General features: G+C 46.2%; 1 protein-coding gene across 1 annotated transcript; it reads left to right on the top strand.

Annotated features, from left to right (window-relative positions):
• Positions 1 to 419: 419 nt before the first annotated feature.
• On the top strand, positions 420 to 9796 carry LOC126047768 (gamma-aminobutyric acid receptor-associated protein-like 1). The gene is made up of 5 exons (XM_049821853.1): positions 420 to 694; positions 4442 to 4520; positions 5514 to 5632; positions 7059 to 7120; positions 7418 to 9796. The coding sequence occupies exons 1-5, from the start codon at positions 605 to 607 to the stop codon at positions 7425 to 7427; spliced, it is 360 nt and encodes a 119-aa protein (XP_049677810.1). The 5' UTR covers positions 420 to 604; the 3' UTR covers positions 7428 to 9796.
• Positions 9797 to 10020: the final 224 nt, after the last annotated feature.

Raw genomic sequence — 10020 nt, 5'->3', positions numbered from 1 at the left:
TCACACGGGGGACACCGAGCCCTGTCCGTGTCCGTCCCCCCCCGCGTGGAGCACCGCCCCACGCCGCTGCGCTGGTGGGGAGAGAAGGCGGAGCAGCCCTCCCCCCCCCCCCCCCCGGTCCCGGGTGGATTATGTGCCTGCTCATGCTGTATTTATAACCCCTGAGTCACGCTGGAGTCGCGGGGGGGGGGCCTGCGGCGTTGCTCAATCCTATGTTTATTTTGCTGCCTTAAAAAAAAAAAAAAAAATCTTTTTAATTTACCATTGCTTGTTTGTTTTACTGTTTATTTATTGCTGCGCATCCCTTCTTGTCCCGTCCCCCCCCCCCCCCGCCCCTTCCCCGAAAAGCGAAGGGTCCCCGCCCCGCCCGCAGCCAGCGAGAGCCCCCGCCCCGCCGGCATCGTGACGGAGGAGGAGGAGGAGGGGGCCTCGGCGTGACGTCACAGCGCCCAATTTGCCGTCAGCGGCTGGTGCGCTCCCGCGGTACGGCTCGGGGTTGCGCTGCGCTCGAACGGGGGGTGTGCGGGGGGCGGCTAAAGGAGCCGGCGGGAGGGGAGGCAGCCGCAGCAGCAGCCCTCGGGAGGGAAGGTGACAGCCCGGCAGCATGAAGTTCCAGTACAAGGAAGACCACCCGTTCGAGTACAGGAAAAAAGAAGGGGAGAAAATCAGGAAGAAATACCCCGACAGAGTCCCGGTGAGTTGGGGGGGGGAGGCAGGGGCGGCGGTTGCCGCTTGCCCGGCAGACTTCGCCCTCAGCCGCCCTTTTGTTTTCCTTGTCGGCTGCTTGTTTCTTTGTTTTGGAAGGCGAAAGAAGTGAGGCGAGGAAAGATGCTGGTGATCTCCGTGAGCCGATTCCAATCCCAAGCCGGTTTTCTCCTTAGCGCAAAGCTGCGGCTGTTGATTGTGGAGGGAGGTGGGTGTTGGGGGGTGGGTGCGGGGTGCGATACCCCCTTTTTTTTTTTTTTTTTTTTCTGGGATCCGCAGTAACTCGACAGCGGGAATGCTGCTCATCTTTTTCTGGCAGCCTGCGTGCGTGGGGTTGGGGGGTGGGGAAGGAGCTTAGCATTAGCTCTGTAAAAATGGAGGAGAACAATGAGTGGGTTAAGCGGGTACTTTTCACAGAAAACGAGGTCTGTGTCCTCGTCCTCTGACGTTTTCCCTTTGTTTTCCTTTTACTTTCCTTTGGCCTGTCTTTTGGCTTAGTTTTGCTCTGTTCTTTTCCTTTGCACGAGAGAAAAAATGATACTTGTCAGTCTTTCTGCCCTCCTGTTTAATCAGCCTGTGGAAAAAACGTCACTTGGAAAACAAGGTCATCTTCTAGCTAAACTTTGCTTCCTCATCCTTAGGTCCCTTTGGAGTGCCTGTGGAAAACTTCTAGCTTTATAATTACTAATAATAATTGGAAAAAAGAAATGACAAATCAAATTAATTGTGACTTCTTTTTTGGTTCCTTTTTAATAAACGCTTTGCAAATGTTCTTTCTTTTCATCCCCACTGGAGAGGTCTGTCCTAGATTTACTGCCCAGGGGTACTGCATGCAAAATAACTTAGACTCCCCTGTAAATCTAAGGGCAAGGGGGAACAGTTACACCACAGGTTTTCCCTACAGGCTAACACCACTTTTTATCTTGGCAGTGGCCCTCAACTGGACTTGCAAAAGTTTTGGGATGTCAATATTTGGGTACATTTGTCCTAGCTGCTTTTGGGACCCCTGGCCCAGCATAGGAGGTTGAGCACGCAGCAAGTCAATGGTGAAGTGTGTGTGGTTCAGTGGTTTAGGATGAGGACCGCAGAGGGCTCTGTAGGTCAGCCTGTAAACTGAGGATTAACATGGCAGATTGCACAGCAGATCATGACAGATGTGTCTGGAAGAGCTGTGTGGGGAGCCTGGGACTAGACCTGGTCTGGCAAGAGGTAAAAGAGGTCAAGATAGGGGGGCATCAGCAGATCTTCATGGAGAAAGCCGGGACCAGAATAACCAGGTGTGCTGTAGTTAAGGATAAATGAAAATTATGCACGGCAAGGCCCAGATGTGACTTGTTGGGGGTAGCCTGTTGTCAGAGCTGCATACGGAGCAGATGAATGCAGCAGACAACTGTTCTTTACATCACTTCTGTCTCTGCCCTTCCCGACAGCAGGATCCTTGAGGATGACGTCCGTTTGGCTGCCTACACTGCAGTGCCCTGATACATCTCAGCATTTTGCTGAGATGATACTGTTGGCACAGTCCCACATCACCACAGTCACCACCCAGCAACAACAGACATACAGATAATCTGTATCTGCCCTTTGGATTTTCTTTGTAGGTTGGTTTGTGCGTGTGAAGGGTTTAGTGCTTTCGGAAGAGGTACCTGTGTTATCAGGCAAACTGACTATAGTTGATAGTCAGATTAGCAAAGCACCTCCATTCCTTCCCTGCCTCTTTGCAAGAGCAAGATCTCTCTTAAGCTCAGTGATGGTCTGATTTAAATCTTTCCTAGGGGCTTAGAAGCCCCAACAATCTCAGCTCTTCCTCATAGGCATGACTTCTTTTCCTTTCTTATCTAATGACCAAGCTCCAAGCCACCCTTTAGAGTCAGGGTGGTCAGAGCAGTGCTGCTAGCTAGTAGTTCTCAGCTGTTTTGGAAATTGGAAGCAAGAACTAAAGGGTTTCTCTCCACTGCAATTTATTATGTTAGCTATTGCCTTGTTGGATGTGTGGGTAAAAAAATGCGCAGAGTGCTGTTGCTGTTCAACCTGTACCTGTTTAGTGAGATGGGGGAACCATCCTTCCTTCATAGCATTTACCAGCTGCATCTTGTGCGGAAATGCATGTCCTACCACAAGCTGCCTGAGCAAGCTTGAATGCCTTGTACTAATTGAGGTGCTTAAAGTTCTTGAAGTAGCAGAGACAACCACGTTTCTATTTGAAAAACAAACTTAGAAATTTCAGGGGTTTTGGCTGTGTTGGCAGCATCCAAATGGAGCACGAGGAAGAGATGTCCAAGCTAGCATCTCCACGGTGAGACATGCTTTGCAGGTATTCACTTGGATCTAGAAGGAGTCGAGTTAGCATGGCACTTTGTCCAGGCTAAACACACCAAGCTCATCATCATAACGTTTTTTCTCTGGCATAGTGTCTCACTGATGTGACAACACCATTTTGCTTCTAAAGAAGGCATAGTCCACAGCAGTTCAGCCTTTTTTGTTACACAACAGATAGAGTTGCTGCTTTGGGTTGCTGAAGAGCTATGGGAGCATGGAGCCCTTAGAAATTAGTCTCACAGTGGCTGAGATGGAGTATTTACAATTATAAGATCTAACAGAATTAAAAAGTGAGGAGGTTCAGAAAATCCAGCTTCTTGTATAGATGGTCAAAATGGCTTCTGCACAACAGCAAGCCACAGAGGTTGAATCATGTAATGTATCTCTTACCAGTTCAAAAATATGTATGACCAAAAAAAAAAACCCACCAAAACCCAAAAAAAACCCCAACCCCCCCCTGCCTGCAATGTTTTTTCTGCACAAACCCAGCAGTTCCAAAGGTTTCCAAGGCTTTTCATGGAAGGAATCAGGTCACTTTGGAATACTTCTGCTTCTGAGGTAAACATTTTGCCTAGCTCTGGTAACAAAAATTTTCCTGTAGCAGAAGGTCTCTTGGTCTATTTGACCTTAAAACTGCTGAGTTTCATATTTTTCTATGTTGTAATGACATTAGAATATAATGAGGATTAGTATTTTGTATGAAAGGTCTCTGTGGGTCCAGTTGCCCACATGGTAGCCTGTTTTTTAATTATTGGATATTTTTATGAATGAGGAAATGTCCATAACTATATGAAGTAGGGAAAACAAAGGCTATGAATTTCAGAGTAGAATGTGCTGAAGAACTGAAGATTAAAAAAAAAACCAACAACCGTTCCCCAATGACCTGTAGTTTCTCTTTAATTCTTTGCTTCATTCTAGAGCACTTGGTATTGGTGAATGTGGAAATTAGGATGTGGGACTACTGGGAGTAGGGGTGATTTTGTGCCAGGCAGTTTGGAACTGTAACCTGGAAACAGTTCAACTTACTTGTGATACTTCTTGTGTTCATGTATTACCTCCTGGCAGCTCCTTCATACAAAATTAACCTGCATTGGGACCATCAAGGTGACCTGATTTTTTTTTTTTTTTTCCCTCGGTCATTATGGTTTATTTTTATGTCTGTTCCAGTCTCTGTTTTTTACTCTCTGTGCTTACTGCTGCAGTCCTGGACACAGCTATTGCCAGTGATTTTAAGTCTTCTTCTCACCTATCTGTTCTTCAGTGTTGTATATTTGTTACAGATTAAATAAATTTCTAAAGGCCTAGTAGCACCATCTCTCTCAAAGGGTAATATCCTTTTCCACTGATGCTTTTTGGTCTGTTTCGTTCTATGATGCTCATGGGTTGTTTCTTCCTTTCTCTCACTCTCTCTCTCCAGGTAATTGTGGAAAAAGCACCAAAAGCCAGAGTACCTGACCTAGACAAAAGGAAGTATCTTGTGCCTTCTGACCTCACAGGTAACGAAGTCTACCTCCTTTCTTTCTGATTTTCAGTGAGAAGGTCTCAGAAGTGCTTTTTACTGTTATGATCAGCACCAAGGAAATATCCAGGCAGGCTCAACATCTTATCATGACCCCAGTGTGTACGTGGCTGTCCTTGTTACATTTATGCACCTTGCAGCCTGGATTACAACATGCAGAATTCTCTGAGTTCCTCTGACGTGTCCCACTGACTTAGCTAACATGCATGTGGCACAGCTGACTTCCAGCCATGATGAAAATGACTGAATTGTGTATCATAGGCAGTAGCGTAATTATCAGTCAGTGATGACCTAGCTGCAGAGTTGCCAGAGGCTGTATCCTTGTTGCAGGAAAACACAAGTTCTCCAAATAGTCCCATCATTTTCCACCCCTGTGGTTGGAGTCATGGCTATAGAGTTCCTTTTCCGGATGGTCATGACCATTTTGTGTGTGATTACATTTGTTTTCATTTGAGAACATGAATGAGTTAAAGGAACAGCATTTCTTTTTCTTGCAGCGTATAATGGATTGCGGAATACTTTGTTGTGCAACATAGCCCAAGCAAATAGTAAGGAATTTGTTTTCAGGAATTTGTTTTCAGGAATGGTATGACCATTTACACCAAGGCTAAATTCTCTAAGGTGTCTTTGATCTATAGGATTTAAAGGTTAAGCTAGTTAGAGGTCTTCCCACCAATCCCCTCAGCAGAGCATTTCGTACCATGGTAGGTGGAGTGTGGATTTAGAGGGTGCATGGCGTGAGGCATGTACCTGAGAAACTGCCAGCTCCGAGAGGATTGGCTGCTAATGTGGTGACAATCGCAAAGTTACTGCTTTCTTTCCCGCATTGTTCATTTTCACCTACTTTTTATGTACAGCACATGACTTCCACCACCAAAAGAAAACAACCATAGTTAGGGTAAAACAAGCAAACAAAAAACCCCAAAACGTTCTTTCTGCATCTAAGGCATTCTCCTCTGTTCCTCTTCAGTTGGCCAATTCTACTTCTTAATCCGAAAGCGGATCCACCTGAGGCCAGAAGATGCCCTCTTCTTCTTTGTCAATAATACCATCCCTCCCACCAGTGCTACCATGGGCCAGCTGTATGAGGTAAGCCTGGCCCACCTCTTTCTCCTTTTGCTGGAGTGTCCAGAAGAATGCATATCTTCCCTGAAGGACAACTGAGCACTACTCAACTGGCAGTGGGTGCAGCTTGATCACAGATGCCTGAACACGGACCCCCTTGGCCTGGGCTGTACCCCATCATCTGTTTAGGGAAGTTCCATCCGGCAGTTATAAACAGGAGCCAGGGGAGCCTCATCATTTTAACTGATTGTTTGCTAGTTGAAAGGGTTGTCGTATCAGGTGGTGAATAGTTACCCCAGCAGTGATGTGTTGGTCCTGCTACTTTAACAAAGTATTGAAATGAACCACTTTATATTTCAGAGAAAAGATTGTGGCTGGGGCGGGGGGGGTGGCAGAAGGTAATGCACTAGCTTTCCTGTTTATACAAAAGGGATTTCCTTTTAGCCAGTAAAAGAACACAGTACCACTGGGCAGCCAACTGTCTATAAATACGTTGTCAAGGAACACTTATTCTTTGTTCAGAATTACTTTTTCATTGCTGGTACTATATATGTGAGGACCTTGCAGGACACTGAACATTGCTGCCCAGCATTTCTACTGAGCAGTGTTATTTGATTGACCTTAAAGGCATGTTCTGTGCACATCAGAGGAATGTTCCTCAATTTTATAGCCATTATATCATGGCTGGTTTGTAGCTTAGATTGATTTCTCCTTGATTTCTCCTTCTGCTGTATTAGTGTGTTTAAATAGAAGAGCTCCAGTGTGGAGCTGTGAGCCTTGTTTGACCTGTCACTTTCTGACAATAACTGGACAATTTGTGTGTGGACTGATGAAGATAATCTTGTATTAACACACGCAGGGAGTTTTCCAAATCTGGACATGCAGGAGGAAGGTACATCTGACTGTCCAGAGCTGAGATCAATACTCTGTTCCTGGCACTCTGCAGACCTGTGTCAGTGTAATCATTTAACGTCTCAGCTTTATAGCCCAGATGTAAAACAGGACTAGGAATACAGCCACTTGTCGAAGTGTTCTGAAAAACAATGAATATAACCACATTTACCAAATTTTTTACTTGTTAAAGCCTTCCAAGTCTCTCCTCTCGATCTTAAGGCCATACCAGTGCTGAGATCCTGCTGCACAGCCTGCAACGGTCAGAGCTGCTTCTGTTGCATGTTTGCAGCACACTCTGGCTGTGGCTCTTCAAGTAAATTCACTGTGTCCAGAAATGTGACATGCCTGAATTTAGGAACAGAGCTGTGGCTAGAGAGAGGGAGTTGCTATACATCCTCTTTGGTATGAGGAAGTGAAGCCTTCAATGTAAAGGGGGAGAAACAGCGAAAGAGAGGTTATGCCCTCTTGTTGTTATAACGATCTCTTGGTTGGGCTTTTTTCACATCGTGAATTACAGGGCTTTGGTTTGTTACTTTCTCCCTTTCTCCCCTTGCAGGATAACCACGAGGAGGACTACTTTCTCTATGTGGCCTACAGCGATGAGAGCGTCTATGGCAAGTGAGCACCAGCCCCTCAGGCATGCAGGCGAGATGGACTGATGGAATGGATTTGGGGGGGAGGGGGGACGTTGGAGAGGAGGAAAGAGGATGCCTGAGAAGAGGGGAAGAGAACTGGAAGTGAACCACATGCACAATGCCATCACCTTCCATGCATTAATTATAACCATTATTTTTTAAATTGAGGGGAGGGAGGGTAGGGGGACAGTGTATGAAAGGGTGAACTGAAAGGCTAATGAGGGGTTCTGCACTGAGGGGTGGGGAGACTCCACTGTTCATAGTTCTTCTCTTGCCACAGCTGGACGTAGTTAGCCAGTACTGGAAGCTGCTAGACAAGCCAGTGTGGTGGAGCTCCAGGAGACTGACGGGGCAGGATGGCCATTTTTGTGTAACCCTTTCATTGGATGAAGAAGGCATGCCATGTTTTGTACACTGACCTTGTCACGCCTTGCCCATGGCAGGGGCTGCACTCCTGTGAGCATTCAGTGAGCTGTGAAATACTTCACTCTGGCTGTCACACAAGGCTGTCCTATGCTGACAGTCCTCACTCCCAACTGCTACCTGTGAAGCGTTCCAAGAGTATTGTGTTTCCCGTCACTTCCATCAGTATTAGAAGGGCTAACTCTGAGGGCTGGGAACTCCTCAGCTGTGAGACGTAAGGGTTGGGGAAAAGAAGGAAGGATATTGTTTTTCCTTTGTTGCTTTAATTGCAAGTGCTGGACAGAAAATTTAGAGATGACCCTTTCATTCTTTTCAGTGAAGTCAGCTGATAAACTCATAAGCACAGGGCTAGAAAGGACCTCAAGAGAATGACTAGCCCACTCTAGAGTGTACCAAACACGTCCATCATGGCTGCTTATCAAACTTGTTCTTAGTGAACTTCACTGAGGCAGATCCTGGAGGCTGCTGAGATTGTCTGTTCAGTTCCTAGCTAGCCTACAAGTGAGAGAGCTTTTCTTGCTACCTAACTTTAGTGTCCCTTGCTGTGCATTAAGGCAACTAACTACTAATGGTATTGTTATTGGTGAACACAGAAAATTATCTATCAGTGTTGTCCTTGTACCAGTCTTCTGCAGATTTGAAGACGGCAGAAGTGCTGTGGGTTTAGCCTTCCCTTCCATGTCTCATCCCTGTACAGCCCTTGCACCACATGCACAAGCGGAAGAAATCAGTCGCTCCCATATGTGTTTTGCTGGCTTTTTGTGATTGGACAACAGTGCCACTCTTCGCCGCAAGAGAGGTGCTTTTAGACTTGAAGGGGAAGGGGAATAGATTCTCTGTAGATTTTAAAGTTATTTTATTTTAAGCCAGTGTTGTTCTTAGAAGGGTGCCAGAGAGATGCTGTCCTGTGCAAGCCTTACGCTGTCATGCCAAAGCAGTTTCTTCCCAGTGGCACAAACAGCAGATTTTCCCATAACTGCCATAACTCTGATGAAGGGATGGAGTTTGGGGAGTGAGCTGACTTTCAGGAAAATTCTGGGGGTTTATCTAAAAATCAGAGAACTGGACCTGAATTACTGTAAACATTCCTACATTTAAGAGAGTGACCAAGAGGGAGGAAAAGACAAGAAGGATGAAGACGACGGGCAGATTCCAAAATAAGTTGAAGGTGTATGCTCTATTTGCATGAAGTTAGATCCCAGTTCTCTGCGTTCCTCAGGAATGAGAAACCAAGTTGAGTGCTCCTCTGATTGTGGAAGACAGGAAATCAGGTTTCAGCCTTCTCTGACTGTTGTTCCACAGAGGTACATGAGGCAGAAGACCAGGCTGGGGAGTGTGAAGTGGGAGTCACTGGCACAACTGTATGAAGGGCAGGGAAGGCAGCATAGCAGGGCAGGAGGGTCACTGCCCACCTGCTATGGGAAGTAGCAGAAGAATGGGGGAGAAGGGAAGGACCGCAATGGATGTAGACAGAGTAGCCGTAACAGGCAGACAGAAAATGGGGGAACAAAGGATGCAGTGGGTGGGTTAGTATCCCCAGTTTTTCATCCTGAACTTCAGGTTTGCTGTTACATCATGTGTTCATCTGGAATAAATGCGTTTGGATGAGTTGTACCTACTGCCAACTTAGATAACTTCAATTTCTGCTGGCAGTGCTCAGTGCCCTCTTGTTGGCCCACTCTCCTCCAATTACCAGGCTCTTTTCACATCCTTTGGGTGCAAATCCGCATCAGTCTCTTGTTTTAGAAAGCTCTGAATGTTCTGAAGCAGAGAACAGACCCAGGAGGCTTTCTAGGGTAAAAGACAAGATGCAGGCAGATGGTGTGCATCTCTCTGCCGCTGTCCCACTTGCTCATGCCCGTGCTGCCAAGCACGTGGTTGTGTGTCGTCTCAAATGAGCCCGCCCTTAGGCGTGCTCAGGGGAGAAAGAGTTGGCATCTGGGGTGCTTGGTTTTGTGTTCAGACCTCCCCTCCCGCTGCTGGGTTTATAAGTGACATGTGTGGGACTAATCTCAGCCGTTTGTTACATGTAGAGTTTACAGTTTAATTTAGTTATTTTACAGTTCTTTTAACTGGATTGTGGCATTTACTTCTGTTTTTGCGCTAGTCCGGTATTGTACGAGGTAATGATGGTAATTCTTTTTTTGTGTTGGTTAGCTGCAGGTTCTTGTAAAATAAAGTTCATACTACTTGAGCTAAATCAACCAATCAATAAAGATGCATTTGAAAATCACAAGCTTGGTCCAAAATGGGTGGCTAGCATTTCTTCTTGATGTGGGCTTATAAAGAAAGGGACGTCTTTGCCAGAACTTCTTGCTGCTACTTTTTCCCAGAACCCCAGATTTACTCTGTCCTGTCGACCAGGACAAGTCACTTCTCTACTTTTTTTGGTTATGTTGTCATACGCGTACCTGGCTGTGTCTTGCCATGCCACCAACGTGAACTTTAATTAGACCTGGA

This window comes from Accipiter gentilis, chromosome 18 (genome assembly GCF_929443795.1).
Source record: "Accipiter gentilis chromosome 18, bAccGen1.1, whole genome shotgun sequence".
Taxonomy (NCBI): domain Eukaryota; kingdom Metazoa; phylum Chordata; class Aves; order Accipitriformes; family Accipitridae; genus Astur; species Astur gentilis.
Note: the sequence above shows the minus strand (reverse complement) of the source record. Positions and strands in the feature narration are given on the sequence as shown.

Coding starts and splice junctions, on each gene's coding strand:
- LOC126047768 (XM_049821853.1), top strand. CDS start 605: ATGAAGTTCCAGTACAAGGAAGACCACCCGTTCGAGTACAGGAAAAAA. Junction 695..4,441: donor AATACCCCGACAGAGTCCCG/GTGAGTTGGGGG, acceptor CTCTCTCTCCAG/GTAATTGTGGAAAAAGCACC. Junction 5,633..7,058: donor CCATGGGCCAGCTGTATGAG/GTAAGCCTGGCC, acceptor CTCCCCTTGCAG/GATAACCACGAGGAGGACTA.